The sequence below is a fragment of the Pollicipes pollicipes genome, unplaced genomic scaffold, assembly GCF_011947565.3.
Source record: "Pollicipes pollicipes isolate AB1234 unplaced genomic scaffold, Ppol_2.1 Scaffold_4740;HRSCAF=5597_pilon_pilon_pilon, whole genome shotgun sequence".
Classification (NCBI taxonomy): Eukaryota; Metazoa; Arthropoda; class Thecostraca; order Pollicipedomorpha; family Pollicipedidae; genus Pollicipes; species Pollicipes pollicipes.
In genome coordinates, this window is record NW_023596545.1 from 17,216,990 (window position 1) to 17,235,534 (window position 18,545).

Sequence of the window (18,545 nt, forward strand, 5' to 3'; positions counted from 1 at the left end):
CAGTGAGGTTGGCTAACGCTACTGTGAGGTCAACTGGCGATACAGTGAGGTTGGCTGAAGCCACTGTGGGGTCAATTGGCCATACAGCGAGGTCGGCCGGAGATACAGTGAGGTTGGCTGAAGCCACTGTGGGGTCAGCTGATGATACAGTGAGGTCGGCCTGAGATACAGTGAGGTTGGCTGGGCCTGCTACTGATTGTCTCAGCTACAGCGAGGTCGGCTGGGTCACAGTGAGGATGAAGGGACTGCAGTGGGGTCGGCTGGGCCTTATCCTGGCCATGCGGCGTTAGGTAGAGTCTGCTGAAAAGGAGCTGCCTTGCTCTCCGATGTTTTAAGTGTGAGGCAGCACGGGACAACTGCTACCAGAAATCGTGTCGACCCGGACTAACTCTCAAAGCACAGCACGTGATCGGTGCGGAGCTGTGGTCCCAGCCGGTGATGCGTGTCTGTGAGCGAGATGGCCGACGCATCAGTCATGCCCGGTGGCCTGTGTTGCGAACATGATTGGGCTCAACCACGGGTATAACAAACTTCTCACCCAGGTTAGTCCAGCGACGGTCTGTTCTCTGGCTTTTCTTCGAAATAAATCCTGACAGTTGATGACCTGAAGCCCTACATTGATGACCTTTCTATCCTTAAAAAAATGATGCTGAAAAATGCGAAACTTGTTCTGCAAACTCTGATATCACCGCCTACTCAGAAGAAAGCTGTGGTCTAGCCATTTTATTTCCGACACGGATACTATTAGTTTTGAAGTTTATGTCACGCATGCGCCCAGTCCAGAGCACGGTCACATGGCAGTCTTATCGTTTTCTGTGTGGATGAAATGGTCATTTCTAGTCATTACAGTTTCTCCCTCAAATCTGTGTTCATTGTGGCGCACTGGGCAGGAGCAGCACATGTGTTTTTAAAGCCTCGGGGTGAACTTTCCCGTTCACCAGGGATTTTTCTCTGCAGACATTCGGCACACCTACGTAATTTTCGCGGCACGTCTGGAAATTTTCGAACTGTAATGAGTCCTCTGAACTCCAACTACTTGCTAAATGAAAGATCAAGTGTTTATAAACTTAAAGTCGGAGACCGCATAAAAGCTGGAGTGCAGGAGATGTTCATCTTGTTTCCTGCCGCACGATCCCATGCGGGCACTTAGGTCTTTGCACCCCTGCAATGGAGAACAATGACGTGATACTGTGTTACTATTTTGCGAAACATGCCATCTGACCACAGTCAGACAGTCCAGATACGAAACTGTTATCGAAGATATACCTCTTAAGATTGTCAGGAGAATATATGTCTAAAAATGGTCACTTGAACTGTTTCGGGGGTGATTTTTTTTGCTCTTGAGTTTGTATTTCTGGTTTGGATGTGTAAACCGCATATTTGATGCTACATGCAAGCGATCCCCATCATTTACACACAATGCCGCGGGTGTATTGTCGCTGAGATGATCACCTAACTTTCCGATCTCGCTTGGGTATCGCCGGTTGCGCGGTATTTCCAAAGCTCGATGCTTATTTAGCCGGAAGGATTGTCTCAGTGACAACATACATCGCTCGACTAATTTTTGCCGGCTTTGTGTTGCAGGGCTCTGCCGACTCGAACTATTCACATCCCTCGTCCGATCTCTCACTGGACGAGGACAGAGAGACCGTGCGGCGAGAGACAGAGCGGCAGGCACTGGCGCAGCTGGAGAAGGCACGGGTAAGTGTCGGCAACTGGCGCAGCTGGGGAAGGCACGGGTAATTGTCGGCCACTGGCGCAGCTGGGGAAGGCACGGGTAAGTGTCGGATACTGGCGCAGCTGGAGAAGGCACGGGCAAGTGTCGGCCACTGGCGCAGCTGGGTACGGCACGGGCCAAGTGTCGGCCACTGGCGCAGCTGGGTAAGGCACGGGTAAGTGTCGGATACTGGCGCAGCTGGGGAAGGCATGGGTACGTGTCGGATACTGGCGCAGCTGGAGAAGGCCCGGATATAAGTGTCGGATAGTGGCGCAGTTGGAGAAGGCACGGGCAAGTGTCGGCCACTGGCGCAGCTGGGGAAGGCACGGGTAAGTGTCGGATACTGGCGCAGCTGGGAAGGCACGGGTAAGTGTCGGATACTGGCGCAGTTGGAGAAGGCACGGTAAGTGTCGGCCACTGGCACAGCTGAGAAGGCACGGGGTAAGTGTCGGCCACTGGCGCAGCTGGGGAACGGCACGGGTAAGTGTCGGATACTGGCGCAGCTGGGACGGCATGGGTAATGTCGGACACTGGCGCAGCTGGAGAAGGCAGGGGTAAGTGTCGGACACTGGCGCAGTTGGGAAGGCACGGGTAAGTGTCGGACTCTGGCGCAGTTGGGAAGGCATGGGTAAGTGTCGGACACTGGCGCAGCTGGGGAAGGCACGAGTAAGTGTCGAGCACTGGCGCAGTTGGGAGAGCCATTTAAATGTCCGCCGGAAGTCGTTTACTGGCATCTACCTAGATTGCTCCTTCTGTACTGACCAGATCAATGTTACGAGATACAAGTCTTGCTCTTTCTATATCTATGATTCTTGCCTTGTCAATGTCTCTTCAAAAGACATAAAAGGATTGCGTTCAATTGTTTGGCATAACATGATAGTGGTATAATTAATAGTGATATTCTTTCCATGTAACTCTATTGAGATATGAAATTTTTAAGCCAGCATAAAATGTGGCTATGAGATGAACTCTGACCCTGAACCCGATGTAATCTGGAACTGCATATTGGCGTGAGGCCAGCATCAAGAGGAGCGCAAGTTCCACTTCAAAGTTGTGAACTGGCGGCTGTTATCATTATTGCACATAATGTCAAAAACTAATATGATAGAGCGAGGCGCTTCTGCCAACCGATGCCGACAGCTATCAATGTGTTGGCATGAAGCCGTTATGGAAATTGAATAGGACGGCTACGACTGTAGCAATCACACGCCAACGCGCACCTAGCAGTGCTTGAAAACTGGATATGGTTCGCATAACGCTTGGTAATTTTAAACGACGATTTCAATGATTTTGCAGTTTTTTATGGTGTCGGCAGCTGTGATCAAAGTGTTGCGAAAGCACGAGTATTCTGGTGGACATTGGCGACAAAAAGCAAGGCTGTGCGTATGCGTAGAACCAACCTCTCTCTGTCAAGGCCAAAGCGCCCCGTATTCGGGGCGGGTTTTGGAGAGAATGGCATTAGCTGTTTTCCGGTCGGTTGCTGGTACAGCTATTGGTCGGTCGATCATAAGACTCACAACTGATACATTTGCCTGTTCCTTTTTCCTAATTTATATAATGATATACGATAACGAACGGAACCAACAATTCTTTAGAATGGATAGAATCCTTAGTTAACAACGCAAATTAATCTTGATTTTGGTATTCGCCTGCGCTGGCTGCTAAGGTTAGTCATGAATTCCTCCAAAGCCATAAAACCGGGCGAATCCAGGGTTTGCGCAAATAGAGCCGCACTTTTGCTGGTTAGACTGTCCATTTTTTCCTTCATAGCATCAGTCTCACACAGGCGTGTGTCATATTACGCTAAGCCAGCTGTGGAATCGGCTTCGTCCCGTGGTGTGCAGCTCTTTTGTGGTTTGAAAGTTCTGTTTTTTCTCCAAGTTAATCAAATGTGATGGGAACGTAAACCAGTGAGGATGTTATAAGGTTGCAGGAAAAGCCCACAAAATCAAACGGTCTGCATGCAAATGCCTAGCAACTTATGTCGCACAGTTTTGGAGAATGACGCTTCTTGTTGCTGAGTCCTGCGTCAAGCTGCAATCAATGGTTATAGTTATACTCGTTTATAAGTTCGGGTTGAGTCTCTGAGTTTCCATTAGTTTCTAAATTTACCAGTTCCCAGAAAGTGCAACGACCAGGTCGGTACGGGACGCTCAAGTTGGAAATTATGTTGTAATAATAAAGTTGTATCATTGCATATCATAGCATCATAGTCCAATAAAGTAAGACTGCTTCGCCCTGCGGTCTTGTTAATAACTGCATTGAAATGTACGTTTATATGGTTTTGAGTCGTATGAGACCAACGCGGGCCCAAGTCTGTGACGTGGAAGCATTTGCACGAAAAGCGTGACAAATTGCCTCCCCTGTGGCGTCCGACACCTGACCGCGGTCTGCCGTCGCCAGACGAAGCCGGTGGCGTTCGCCGTGAGAACAAACATCGCTTACGATGGCAGCCTGGACGACGACTCTCCCGTGCACGGCTCGGCTATCTCGTTCGACATCAAGGACTTCCTACACATCAAGGTACGCCTCTGGCATGCCGTGCTGAGCCGATGCGACAAAAAGTGCAGGCTATGGCGGGTGTTACCACCAGCCACATAGCTGCTGTGTACGTACCAATGAATAGGTTGGGGTGCGAGATGTCAATTGGCAGTCGACAGCGATGCCCCAGGACATGTGGTCGTTGACTGCCACGCCACGCATGTTACCGTCTGCCGACACATGGCTTCAGTGAACATCCGCCGTAGACGGAGAGACTCGCTCGCACGAGGACGCCCTGTGGGGTGGGGTGTGGGCCCTGGGCGTATCCCGCTTCCCGGATATTGCAGTTGAGTGAACGATGTTGTTTCAAATCAGCAATCACCTGAAACATCACGTACAGAAGTTGGCTGCGTGCTAACGACTGCAGCGGGTCAAAAGGCAATGAAATGAGGCAGGTAACTGGTAGCAATTGCAAGACACTCGCGCAATCTGCAATGGCATTTTACGGTACATTTGCCGCTATCCAGCTCTTAGAAAAGCTTATCTCGCGAATCGGTATTTGCCGGAGCGTGATTTGTAAATGTAAACGTAAACAGCCCCTAGAAACAGCCGCCTTTTTGCTACCGGCCTCTCGCGGAAGTTCTGCCCTTGGTAACTTATACTGCCTCTCCGCCCTTTCCTAGTGGCACAACCGATGGACCATCAGGCCAGAGAAGCTGAGCATCAGAACGGCATTCTGACCAATACCCTCCAATCCCCTCGCCCTTCAGAAGGACTACGACGAAAGCCGACACAGATCGTACGGGTGTTACGGGAGTATGTCCATGCCACGCGCTGACCGCTGCCCCTCCCTCTCCGGAGAAGACCGGTAACAACGCCTCGCTGGATCGGGCAGACGGAGACGGAGTGGGCCTAACTGGTGCTAGACGTTGTGGTCAGTGTGACCGCCGCCTCTCCGTCCCGCCAGGAGAAGTACGACAACAACTGGTGGATCGGCCGGCTAGTCAAGGAAGGCGCCGAGGTGGGCTTCATCCCTTCGCCGGCCAAGCTGGAGACGCTGCGACTGCAGCAGGCGGGCAGCACCCGCAGCCAGGCGCGGCCTCCGCCGGCCGGCGCCGGCAACGACATGCTCTCCACCAGTGAGCTGACGCTGACCCCGCCGACCTGGCGCGTCCGGCCCCGCCGGCCACTCACACGAACCTCACGTGCAGCTCAGGAACGGGCTGATGCAAGAGTTCGTCACTCGATACTGGCTCAGCCGACATCCGGCCTGAAAAGCGGTGAACGATTGAAGGCGACTTGTGAACGACAGATCGCATAGGAATAAGGGTGCTGTACCCTCTAAGCATGGGGATAAGGGTGCTGTACTCGTTAGGTATAGAGATAAGGATGATGTACTTGTTAAGCAAATGAGGTATATGGTTGGATTAACGAGGTGAGGTACATGTTTGAATGAACGAGGTGAGGTGTATGGATACATGAGCCGGGTGACAGCACGCTCCATACTGATCAGTCACTTGGTGCTGGCCAACTCTTCCCGTTTTTCTGTCACATAAGGTAATCACTCACGTTGACGCCAAACGGATTTGTAACAGAGCCACGAGCAAACCTCGAACCAGTGGGTCACAATCTGGTCGCAATCTGGTCACAATCTGGCCACAATCTGCACCACGCTGTTCGCCAGCACACTTGTCGTTCGTGTCTTGCATTGTTTTATGTTTGCATTTATCAACTGTAAGGCGGATTATTCTCCTAGTTTCTTTGTTTAGAACACGCAATTAAGAGACGAGGGTAGCAGCGTGACTTTTTCACTGGTAACCCATCAACGAAAGCTGTATGTCTACATGATGCCTGATTTCAGGCTTAGATGCTGATCAGAACGGTACGGAGGCCAATGCGGGGGAAGACTCAGACTCAGTGGGTAAAGGGAAGCCTTCGTTGACCACTCCTCTCGCCAGAGAAAAACGGAAGCCGTTCTTCAAGAAACAGGTAAATGTCCTCTGATGAAAGGGTGAGAGCTTTTGTATTTCCTTCTGTGGTAAATGCAGAATTTTACAAACTATGTGCCACCATCCACATTTCCTCTGTCGATCGCCATAAGGCAGAAGCCGGTTACCCATTTATCACATCTTGTCTGATTAAAAGTTGATTGCTATGAACCGCTGTATTTGTGCAGATATGTGCTGAGTGCTGAACGTTTCTACCAAAGTCATTCGCCTCATGACCCAAGTTACGTCTGTTCGCAGGAGAACCTGGCCCCATACGATGTTGTGCCTTCAATGCGGCCCCTTGTGTTAGTGGGGCCCAGTCTTAAGGGTTACGAGGTCACTGACATGATGCAGAAGGCTGTCTTTGACTTCCTCAAAAACAAATTTGAAGGGAGGTGAGTCCAGCTGATAAGGCATTTGTCTCTTCGTACTTTGCATGCTGTTTGTGAGCAAACACATCGAAATAGATCGCGATGTGGGATCAAGTCATTCGGCGAATACTTTGGTGAACCTAATTACAGGCAATCTTGTTGTTTGAATATCACCGGTTTCAGCATATTCATATGACATCCATGTATGGTGGAACGTGACGTCTAACGTACGCCTGACGCTAACGCCTAACGTACGCGATTAGTATGTGCGTATCTGCTGTCACGAGTTCACAGTACACGGCCCTATTTCAGAATAATCATCACTCGCGTCACTGCTGACATCTCGATGGCGAAACGGAATCTGCTGAACAACCCGTCAAAGCGAGCAATCCTGGAGCGAACCAGCCCCCGTTCCGCCTGTGTCAGCGAGGTGTCGGCAGAGATCGAGCGAATCTTCGAGTACGCTCGAACGCTGCAGGTGAGTGACAGATCGAGCGAATCTTCGAGTTTGCTCGAACGCCGCAGGTGAGCGACAGATCGAGCAAATTTTCGAGTACGCTCGAACGCTGCAGGCGAGCGACAGATCGAGCGAATCTTCGAGTACGCTCGGACGCTGCAGGTGAGTGACTGATCCAGCGAATCTTCGAGTAGGCTCGAGTGCTGCAGGTGAGCGACAGATCGAGCAAATCTTCGAGTAGGCTCGAGTGCTGCAGGTGAGCGACAGATCGAGCGAAGCTTCGAACAAGCTCCGGCTCTACTGGTGAGCACGAGAGATGGAGCGAACCTTCTCGTGCTCTTTGACTCTGCAGACATGCAGTGCAGAAATAGAAAAGGGGGAAGTAGAAAGAGAGATAGAAAAAGGCGAATCAGAACGAGAAACTGGACAGATCTTTCTGTGCAATTAAACTTTGAAGGTAAGCCAGGGATCGAAGGTATTTTAAGTGTTCTCGAATTCTGCAGACAGAGGAACGATCGAACTAATCCTTGAGCTCAACATGTGAGTCATAGAACGAGGGGAACTTTTAGTTTGCTGGAACACGATAGGTCGACGACAAATTGCTGTTCACGCTGACTAAGCCAGCTGCGATTATCCATACCTCAACTTCATTTCTATCATCGCATGTAATACTCTGGCACGTTCCTTGTGTTCATGACATTGTATTCAGCGTTGTCTGCATCACTGCGTTCCCGTTTGAGTGAGCGCCGGAACGCTTTTTTCAGCTGGTGGTCCTGGACTGTGATACTATTAACCACCCGTCTCAGCTGGCCAAGACGTCCCTAGCACCGATACTGTGTCACATAAAAATCTCCTCACCAAAGGTCAGTGTGCCGATGAGTCCCCGAAACCGCTCATAAGTCAAAGGAAGGCGCCGTCCTCCTCTCCTCGGGCAAATAATGTGCAGTTCAGCGCGCCGCGGCGATACATGCATTGTGGCCTAGACGATCTGACATCATTGCCTTTTGTCATGCCTGTGCAAGGCCTCGTGAGCTGTTTCTGTTCATGTGACGGAAGATATCGCCTACGTGAGATGCACGCACCTGTGGTGCCACCTACATGAAGTGCTCACACCTGTGGCATTACCTAAAGGAAATACACGCACCTGTGGCTCGACCGAAAAAGCACCTGTTTGCAAGCAGTAAGCGATAAATACATTATTTTACTAACAACCTTTCAGGCTTGTGGCGTCAGTCTGGTCACGTGCTTCCACCTATAGCACGGAACATGTGTAGGAACAAGATAGTTGGGGGTAGGAGTCACTAATCCTCACTTGTGGAAAACGTTCAGAGCACATGAGATGAGGATCATGAAAGCATTCAGTCTCGAGGCTCCGACCAGGCACACAAACACATGTTTTTAGACGCTCCTACGGCATGATATGTCAGCCATGGAACCATGCGCTATGTCATTTTTAGTCGAGATGCAATTTCAGCTGTAGCAGTTACCTTATGGTAAAAGAGACATTGACCTTACGCTGAATGCTGGGTACATGAGCCAGATGGAAGCTATGCTGTCAGGTCGTTTGCCCTGTTGGCAGCCATCCGTTCATTAAAGCTGTGGTAAATGTTGCCAATTCCAAGCGCAGCCCCGTCCAGTGATTGCATAGACCCGCGTCTTCCCGTTCTCTGCTTCCATACGTTACGTCCACGTCTATCTGTTCGTGTGACTTTACGCCCCTCCCTCCCTCATAGGTGCTCCAGCGGCTGATAAAGTCGCGCGGCAAATCACAATCGAAGAACCTGACGGTGCAGATGGCGGCTGCTGAGAAGCTGGACCAGTGCCCGCCGGAAATGTTCGACATCGTGCTGGATGAGAACCAGCTGGAGGACGCGTGCGGCCACCTGGGCGAGTTCATGGACTCGTACTGGGCGCGCCCTCATCCTCCGGTCAAGTCTCCGCCGGCCAGCATCCAGCGGCCGGTCCCGTCCCCGCACGCCTCGCCGCGGATGGAGCATTCTGGCCTGGCGCGGCCAGGCGTCACGCCACCCGGTGAGCCATGGTGTCGGTCTGACCTGGTCTGACCTGACCCCAGGCCTGGTGCGGCCAGGCGGTCACGCTACCCGGTGAGCCATGTGTCGGTCTGACCTGGTCTGACCCTGACCCCGGCCTGGTAGCTGCAGGCGTCACGCTACCCGGTGAGCCATGGTGTCCGGTCTGACCTGGCCAGCGTCACGGCTACCGTGAGCCATGGTGTTCGGTCTGACCTGGTCTACCTGACCCGCCCTGGTGCGGGCCAGCGTCACGCTACCGGTGAGCCATTGGTGTCGGTCTGACCTGGTCTGACCCGACCCCGGCCTGGTGCGGCCAGGCGTCACGCTACCCGGTGAGCCATGGTGTCGGTCTGACCTGGTCTGACCTGACCCCAGCCTGGTGCGGCCAGGCGTCACGCTACCCGGTGAGCCATGGTGTCGGTCTGACCTGGTCTGACCTGACCCCAGCCTGGTGCGGCCAGGCGTCACGCTACCCGGTGAGCCATGGTGTCGGTCTGACCTGGTCTGACCTGACCTGACCTGACCTGACCTGACCTGACCTGACCTGATCATCCAGCGGCCGGTCCCGTCTCCGCACGCCTCGCCGCGGATGGAGCACTCTGGCCTGGCGCGGTCAGGCGTCACGCCACCCGGTGAGCCATGGTGTCGGTCTGACCTGGTCTGACCTGACCTGACCTGACCTGACCTGACCTGACCTGACCTGATCATCCAGCGGCCGGTCCCGTCTCCGCACGCCTCGCCGCGGATGGAGCACTCTGGCCTGGCGCGGCCAGGCGTCACGCCACCCGGTGAGCCATGACGCCGGTCTGACCTGGTTTAACGTGACCTGACCCCGGCCTGGTGCGGCCAGGCGTTGCGCCACCCGGTGAGCCATGGTGTCGGTCTGACCTGGTTTAACGTGACCTGACCCCGGCCTGGTGCGGCCAGGCGTCACGCCACCCGGTGAGCCATGACGCCGGCCTGACCTGGTTTAACGTGACCTGACCCCGGCCTGGTGCGGCCAGGCGTTGCGCCACCCGGTGAGCCATGGTGTCGGTCTGACCTGGTCTGACCTGACCTGACCTGACCTGATCTGACCTGACCTGATCATCCAGCGGCCGGTCCCGTCTCCGCACGCCTCGCCGCGGATGGAGCACTCTGGCCTGGCGCGGCCAGGCGTCACGCCACCCGGTGAGCCATGGCGCCGGTCTGATCTGGTCTGACCTGGCCTGACTCCGGGCTGGCGCGGCCAGGCGCCACGTCACCCGGTGAGCCATGGTGCCGGTCTGACCTGACCCGACCTCACCTGGCCTGACCTGGTCTTACCTGGCCTTCCGTAACATGAGGAACGCGAAATTCGTAGCTTGCCAACATTTGCCGAAACGCGAGTCGAAACTCGGTCCATGCCGCAGCAACGCAGGTGGCAGCAAAGTGGAATCAAAACATTTCGACTCGGAAACGAAGGGTTATTCGCACGGGCAAAATAACGAATCGATGCGCACTGAGGCGCGCATGCAGCTGTGCTCAAACACTAGTTTCGACAGTTTAGGAGTATTTTTCAGAAGTCATGTCAAATGTTACTGACCCGAGCAGCCAGCGAAGGGAAATCAACTGCACAATGCAGGTGCATGTATCGTCTATAAATCACGCAGCCAGCCGACACCGTCAGATTCATCGCGACGCCGGTACCCAACTGCGGAGCTATCACCTTGGCGTGTTTAAACAGCCGTCATTACATCGCGTTGGCGCCGAAACTGAGCCAGCCGAGGCCGCGAAACTAACACGGCCGCAAACCCACCTCGTGACGACCTACCGCTGTCCTAAATACCTCCGTATGACACATCCCCTTGTCCACAATCGTCCAAAACGTCCGTGAGTGCAAAATTTCCGGTTCTGGTCGGTGCAAAATGCCGCTCTCCGCTGCCACCAATTTGTCGCCGAATGTGCCTTGCCACTAACGCCGTGAGTTTGCACTGTCGGTCCACGGCGGCGGAAGTTCAGGCGTTGCACTGTCGTATGCGGCTGCCGAGACCCGCGGCCAATCAAGATGGAAATGATTTGTCTGAGACAACAGCACGCAATTACAGTGGCGCTGATATCCGATTTTGTGTGCAGCTGGCCACGCGCCGTCAAGTGCGGTGCATGTCGTATTGGCTTGTCGAATGTACCGTGTGTGACACATATCCGGATGTCGGATATTTAGGCACGCGAGGGGACATCTGGCGGCCCGAGGTCCCAGAGACGCGGCACCAAATGAATTCGGCTGAGACATGACGCGGGGGAATTCGATTATGTTGGTACATAATCCGTTCGGTGGGCAACTGCAGATGTGCTGTTGTGCGCTAGGCGCATGCTGGACGTGCCATCGTAGACTTCTCAGAACCTCGAGCAAGAACATTGAAAATGGTATATAACTAAGTCAACCGCAAGCAACATGAGTTCAGATACGCCGCGTGCGCATCACAAGAAGATGCTCTCCAAATGACCAAACCATAAGACGTTCGGGCTATGACATACTTTGGAAGGAAACAATGCATTCGAACAAATTATGCATCGTATAATACTGGTCCCCTAGCCTTGTGTCCTATTTTTCGCAATGTCCTATTTTCACGTCTGCCACGTCCAAATGCCATCGCGGCTAGGTGCCGGTTCCCTATCCATCGGAGAGGAACCGCACCACCCAGAAAGAAATTTGATAGCCGAGGATGTAGTTTGTATACTTTTGAGGGATGTTGAGCACCCCCCCCCCCCCCCCACCATGTTGACTTGAGCCCTCTTAATTATGTTCTGTTTCCCTTCCAATACACATAAGCAAAAAGCAAATATGGGCCGATGACGTACAAGTATCTGAACTGCTAGCACGCTAGGCTCTAAACGCATCTAAATTACAACGCATCCTGAACATATTGTCATCGCCACATGTCATCTTCATCACACCAGTTTCGAAAAAGAAGCCATTCTTCAGTATAAAACCATTTTGGAACTGACCAATTAAAAATGACATCAGAGAGCCGAATCAGAGTGGGCGAAATCCGGGAAGAAATGAGGATTTGCGGGTAGGCTAGGTCAAATTTGTCTCTACTCCTCAGCCGATTTTAGAAGGTAAAACCCCTGGTGATGGCTCTGCGCATGATTATTGTGCGGGGGGGGGGGGGGCACGGCCAGTGCGTCGCGTTCTGTGGAACAGCTTGGTGGAGTGGGCGCGCGCAGCCGGTGTGACCTCAACTGGGGGGGGGGGGGGGGGGGGGCGTGACGACGCGCGGCATAAACGCAGCTTAAACGCGCGCAAGTGTGTCGGCGTGCTGCGCCAGCCGGGCAGTAATAGTCGGCACGCTCTGGTGTCACGTGTACCGGCCCGCGCGCCGCTGCCGACACGTGACGGCGAACGTGACGCCAAGTGATCACGGATGTTTTGTACTGGAGAAACAGCGAAGCTCAGTAGCATTGGTGCAGATTGGTTTGTCCTTCAAACTCCGTCTCGATTAAATGTTGGTATAATTTTCGCTGGTTTGGCCTTATGCCTTGCATCGTGTGCTGACTGTACCGCCATGGCATTTCCGGGTGTCCAAATCATCTATGTAAACAACCGTTCCTATTCAAAATAACCTACATACACTACTCTGCTGTTGCAGTTCACCATGAATCTCAGTACGAGAGCTTCGAGGGAGAGGATCGGGGTAAGTGATGCCGGAAAGCTGCCTCTGGCCGTTCACCTCTATTTTTTTCTTCACAAACGCACGCTGCACCCAATGTTTTGTGAACAGCTTAGAGCGACTCCGAAAATGTTGCGATGCTAGTCACGTTTTCGAGATTTCGTTACTTCCAAGACTTTTGAAGACCTACCGCCTGTTAATTTCAGTTACAAATGCATTTGATTGTAAAATAGACCCGAAGGTTTTTTATAAGAATGTGTCGTCTATGGAGTTTCTTTTGAGCGATTCAATATAATTGCATCTTGAGATATTGAAATATTATGGATTTTAAACGAAGACCTTATGCATTGAATTTAGCTATCGCTTACTGCACTATGTTGTAAGGGAACAGCAATACTCCTCCTGTTAGCATTAACAATATATATATATATATATATATATATATATATATATATATATATATATATATATATATATATATATATATATATATATAGTTGATTCTATAGTTGAAACAAGGGCAGCAGTCAATAGTATCATTTATGCGGTTTTCAACGTTTCGATACATGGCGTACCATCATCAAGACGAGTGCAGTGGTACAAGTTCAATCAAGTTACAGTGACATATTAGAACATTCGTCCAACATCGCTCGACATGACACCGGTCACCGTCACCCAAATCAATGCAACCTGTTTGAGCATAAACAAGACAGATTGAGAACTCTAAAAAAAAATCACGCGACGAAATTTCCTGTCGATTTGGTATGAAAAATGCTACCTTATAATTCGCGAAGGATATACGGACCCCATGATATTCAATGGCGGTTTTTGTTGGTGAGCGTGAAGTGATTCTTAACTCTTGAGATCGAGAGCATTGCTATAGCGTCCTAATGCGAAAAAATGTTCAATGTTAAAGTGAGTATCCCACGCGAATGAGTGGTCTCGGATGGGCGAAGGGTCTGAGCCAGCCAGAATGCTACCTGTACCGTCAAACTTTCCCAAATGTTGCTGCACTCTGCAATCTAAATTACGAATGGTTGAGCCCACGTAGGATGCTCCACACAAAGAAAATAATATGTATGAATGGTTGCAGAGACAGAACATTTGAGAAGCCCGTCGTTTGATTTAAGGAAAGATCCAAGATTAAAACAGAGTGAAAAACAGTATAAAGAGATAACTATTATGATTATAGGGGACAGAAAAGTGTAAGAAACTTGTAGTAGGTTTGCAGGCTCATTTTTCATCTGTATCGAGTGCCTTCCAAATATGGTAGTACCAAATATTTATTGAGCGTTAGGACTTAATGAACGGTTGGCGCTAAACATATTTTGCACCCAAGGAGTTCATTTATTTTCAACCAAAGTGCTATTTTATTTATTCAAACATAAAATTACCGAAGGAGGAAGAGCATGAAATCGGCTATTTGCATTTCCTTAATGTGTGAGTTCGAAAGTCACGAGACAAATCTGATACCTCTGTCTGTAGAAAGTCCATGTCCTTTGGTCTTGGACTGAGCTTTTCTCATTCATTTCCGACGCTCTTAAGCTATGTGGTGTGCAAACAGCTATTTGCCGAAATTTTCGTTTAAGGTTCAGCTAAAAATTCCTGGGTCCGAGCTTGATAGCCTCAGATCATTCTGCCAGGAAAACGGCTTCCCACTTGCAATCATTAATTGTTTAATAAGGAGCTTCTTGGGTGCAAAATATGTTCAAGCCACATCTGGTCAGAAGGTCTAAGGCTATATATATATATATATATATATATATATATATATATATATATATAATAAATATCTAGCGTTACCCAGGATGCTACCGTACAGGCAACATCCTGACAAACCCAGGCCCTTTGCCCGTCCCGGACCATCCAGCTGCATGTGACTCGCACTTTAGCATCGAAAGCTTTTCCATATTCGGACGTTGCAGCAATTCTCTCCATCTTGGGATTTTGCAATCGCTGCATATTTATAAAAAAGCTGTCATTGGACATCATGGGGTCTACATGTTCTTTGCAAATTATAAGATGACGTTTTTCATGCGAAGTGAAAAGTATATTTCATCGCGTGATTTGTTTGTATCTTTTAATCTGTCTCGCCTATACGCAGAGGGGACGTGTTGATTTGTATAGCTGTGACCGATGCCATGTGGAGAGATGTCGGTTGAATGTTTTAATATTTCATCCAAACGTGATTGAGCTTGTACCGTTGTGCTCGTCCTGATGATGATGCACAAGGTATCGAAACGTTGAAAACTACATGTATGATGTTGGCTGCTGTCGTTGCCATGGACTTTTTATTACTTCTTATTGTCCGGGGATGTATATATATATATATATATATATATATATATATATATACATGTATATATATATATATACACATATATATGCATGTCACCATTTCGTTTCTAATATATATTTATATTTATGTTTATATATATATGTATATATATATATATATATATATATATATGTACATGCATAAAGATATGTACTGACAGAACACGACGTTGCCATTTGTAACATTGTTCAGCAGCCCAGCCGTAATTTTCATGAGCAGGGCAGCCAAGCATCCAAAGCCATGAGGCATGTTGGCGCTGGCAATGACTAAACAATGAAATAGGGGACTTTCAAAAATGCCTCCTGATGGCCGACGGAACTGGCCGGTGCTGCCAGCGACCCTGCTGTGTTTGTTGCAGACGTCTACCGGGGCCACCAGGCGCCGCACGAGCGGCGCGAGGAAGACGAGTACGAGGGGGAGGTGACGTACCGGTCCGACCGGAGAGCCCGGCCGGCCCAGCACGGCCACGCCCACCGCCCGGAGCCGTACAGCCCGTCACCACCGCCACAGACCGCCTCGCGACACGCGCTCAACGTGTAGTGGTGTGGCGCCACCGGCCTGTCCCGAGAGGCGAGCGTCGGCGCGGAGACGTACAGTGCGCGGCCGCCAGAGGCGCTCGTGGTCTCCAGCTCGTGGCGCGCCGGCCCCGAACTGATCGTGAGGTAAATGCCATGCATGCCGGGTCGCTCGCCCTTCTACCAGCGATTTGGACGCTTTATCCACTGACGGGTTCTATTCTTGACCAAATATCTTGTTATTGAATTATGCACAAATGGTCTGTCCCGTGTACATAGAAGCCAGACGTCAGATCGGTTCGTTCGTGTTCAACCGCTTTTGCATCTGCCGTACTTTTTCAAATTGATTAGGCTGTCCTCGACCGTCTTGCATTGTTCTTGTGCATCGTGTGATATTTCTGGGGCTGCTTTATGTGTCACAGAGTCAGGCGTATATTTGGTCGAACGGTGGAATTGTTATACAATCCATGAGGTCCCCCTTTAATGCCATATAATAATACCCTTGCAGCACAGCTTTCTACTCTCCAAGACAGAACTTCTGTGACATCATGTACCATTGACCGTTACTTTTACGGTCTGCCTGGCACATGTCTTGCATATATTTTGACTGGTTTGCTGTGCCTTGCATATTGGCAAGCCATAGAAGTGAACATTTGCTCGGCCTACGCTTAGGGATATTCGACGCGTGACATATGCGCACATTCACTTACGCATATTGTCACGCAAGTTCGCGTCGACACATCACCGATGTCACGTCCTGTGTTTCTGGACATTCTTTGTCTTTTGCTGAAAACCAGCTGATCTCAACAAAATCACGTATGGAAATGTCGACATCGGTTAATCAACAGCGATTGTAACGGAAGTAACGGCAAATTTTTTGGAAAAATCTCCCTCTTTCACGCACATTTCCATAGTTTTTATCTCCAAAATGCCTAGAGAGGTGCATCCTATCAACGTGCGCGCAACTTGATCGGTAAGCCTTACTCTTGAAGATATGTGTGAAAGATCAAAAGAACGACAGAGCACAATGCCTTGGCGTTGGCCGGTTGTAAGACGTCCGCCTCTGTACCTTTGCGTGCAACAAAAAAGCCGAGTTTTCATGGACTCTGTGTCTTTGACTCCTAAATTTACATTTGGCTCGCAGTTTTTTTGCTATATATATATATATATATATATATATATATATATATATATATATATATATATATATATGCACATAAAGTATATCAGTGCATTCCTTACAGACTGAAAACTTATAGCCATATGATATGACTGCCGACATATTACCACCCCAGCTGGGCACCACTGCAAGTATGGGCGATAGCCCTTCTCCTCCGTGTTGGTCGCAAAATGCGTCTGTCATAAAAACTCAAACTACTTGGCAGCGCCAGTTTGCAGTCAGCTCGGAGAATCCCCATGGGTTCTTATGCGTGATGTGGTAGTTGCAGGCCCCGAATCGATTGAAGAGTATAAGCTCGGATACTTAGCGTTTCATGATTTAAGACACAGATTGTGCGGCGTTTGTCACATATGTTCACATTTTATCCGGATGATCTTGGAGGAATTTGATACTAGACTTAAGTGGTGTGGATCTAGCCCAAACATCGACATCGTGTTGGCTAATTACGTTTTCATCACAAATTAAACGACGTTATAGTTATCCCAATAGTTCGATTTCCCAACATTTGAGTAGCCAGAAACGTCTGCTCTCATGTTCTGTTTTTCTCTGTGTTTCTTCACTTCCATTTGCATCTTTTATCGCTATAAAACGTTTTCCGTTTTTTTATTTGAGGCCCTAAGTTTGCGTGCCGAAATGGGTCTGTGTAAAGCACTAATCGACGATTTACACGACAACCGGGGGTTTCCCAGGCCTCGACGGATGCTATTTTGATGTCCATTATTGACTGTTCTTCTCTCTAACTTCAGCTGATACTTGAAGGTTTGAACCTGTATGTACTGCTCCCTGTAAGTGGTCCTTAGACTTATTTGAATTACGTCTAAAGGCTCTTTTTCTCTCTCTCCAAGTGGGCGCATGGCCTGATGGGCCGATAGCTTCTGATTCAAATACTGAAGTTTAGGGACGCCGTGTCCCATTGGATGCCTCGTCGACATGCCTGAATCCCCAGATTTTCGTTGATTCCGTGCCATGCAAGCGTATGAACATCCGGTTGGGGTGCGTTCACCGAGAACGCCTGCGTAACGCGTTCAGAACCGTACCCAAAGCTAAGTAACACAACGTGCGATGTCCCGTGCTACCCGACCAGGGGCACGTATGGAACCCTGAAAACGCGATTGCGGCGACAAGCCCAACGGCTGCCGGACGCGAGCACAGCGGCTGCCGGACGCGAGCACAGCGGCTGCTGAACGCGAGCACAGCGGCTGCTGAACGTGCGCCGCATCCCATGTCCACTTGGTTTCAAGATAATCAAAACCGGCACGAGCCCGTGTCCACGCTCCTGTTCTCTCCGCGCACGTGGACGTGTCGAGTGTGTGCATGCCGGCGCTGATTGTGATGTTCATGTACTCTGGGAGTGGCGACCCCTCCCCTCCCACTCAGACCGCAACTCGTCTCATCTCCATAACGTCCATGACGCGGCCAGCGCAGCCCGGGGTATCAGTTACGATGCACCTCCACGCTGGTCTCTGTTCGCCGTCTTGAGATCGCACCTCACCGGTCTCCTGTCTCTCGTTCAGTTGGTTGGGCTGTTTGTAAATACAACTTTTTATCAGAGGGTCGTCAGTGTTGGTCGAGGATCGGGCGAAAGCTGGGCTTCGCAGGAACAAGCAGTATTTCCCCGAATGACATCACATCCGGTGCAGAGCACACGATAAGACCTGAAGCCCAGTCTCTCAGCCAATGAGCCGCGTCTGCCCGCAGCCGCACGTGGGACGGCGGCGCTCAGCCGTACACTCCTCGGTACACCACCAGTCGCAAACAAATGAAACGCAAATGATCGCAAACTGCGGCCACCAGTCGCAAAAACTAAAACTGCTTTGTTAGGACCAGCTTGAT

At 50.4% G+C, this 18,545-nt stretch overlaps 1 protein-coding gene across 1 annotated transcript; it reads left to right on the forward strand.

The window, feature by feature from the left end:
* Positions 1-500: 500 nt before the first annotated feature.
* On the forward strand, positions 501-18,264 carry LOC119098003 (voltage-dependent L-type calcium channel subunit beta-1). Its single transcript, XM_037220935.1, has 11 exons — positions 501-542; positions 1,504-1,701; positions 4,121-4,240; positions 5,166-5,337; positions 6,060-6,187; positions 6,445-6,581; positions 6,870-7,035; positions 7,779-7,877; positions 8,748-9,045; positions 12,659-12,703; positions 15,376-18,264. Exons 1-11 carry the CDS (start codon positions 501-503, stop codon positions 15,555-15,557), a joined length of 1,587 nt encoding a protein of 528 aa, XP_037076830.1. The 3' UTR covers positions 15,558-18,264.
* Positions 18,265-18,545: the final 281 nt, after the last annotated feature.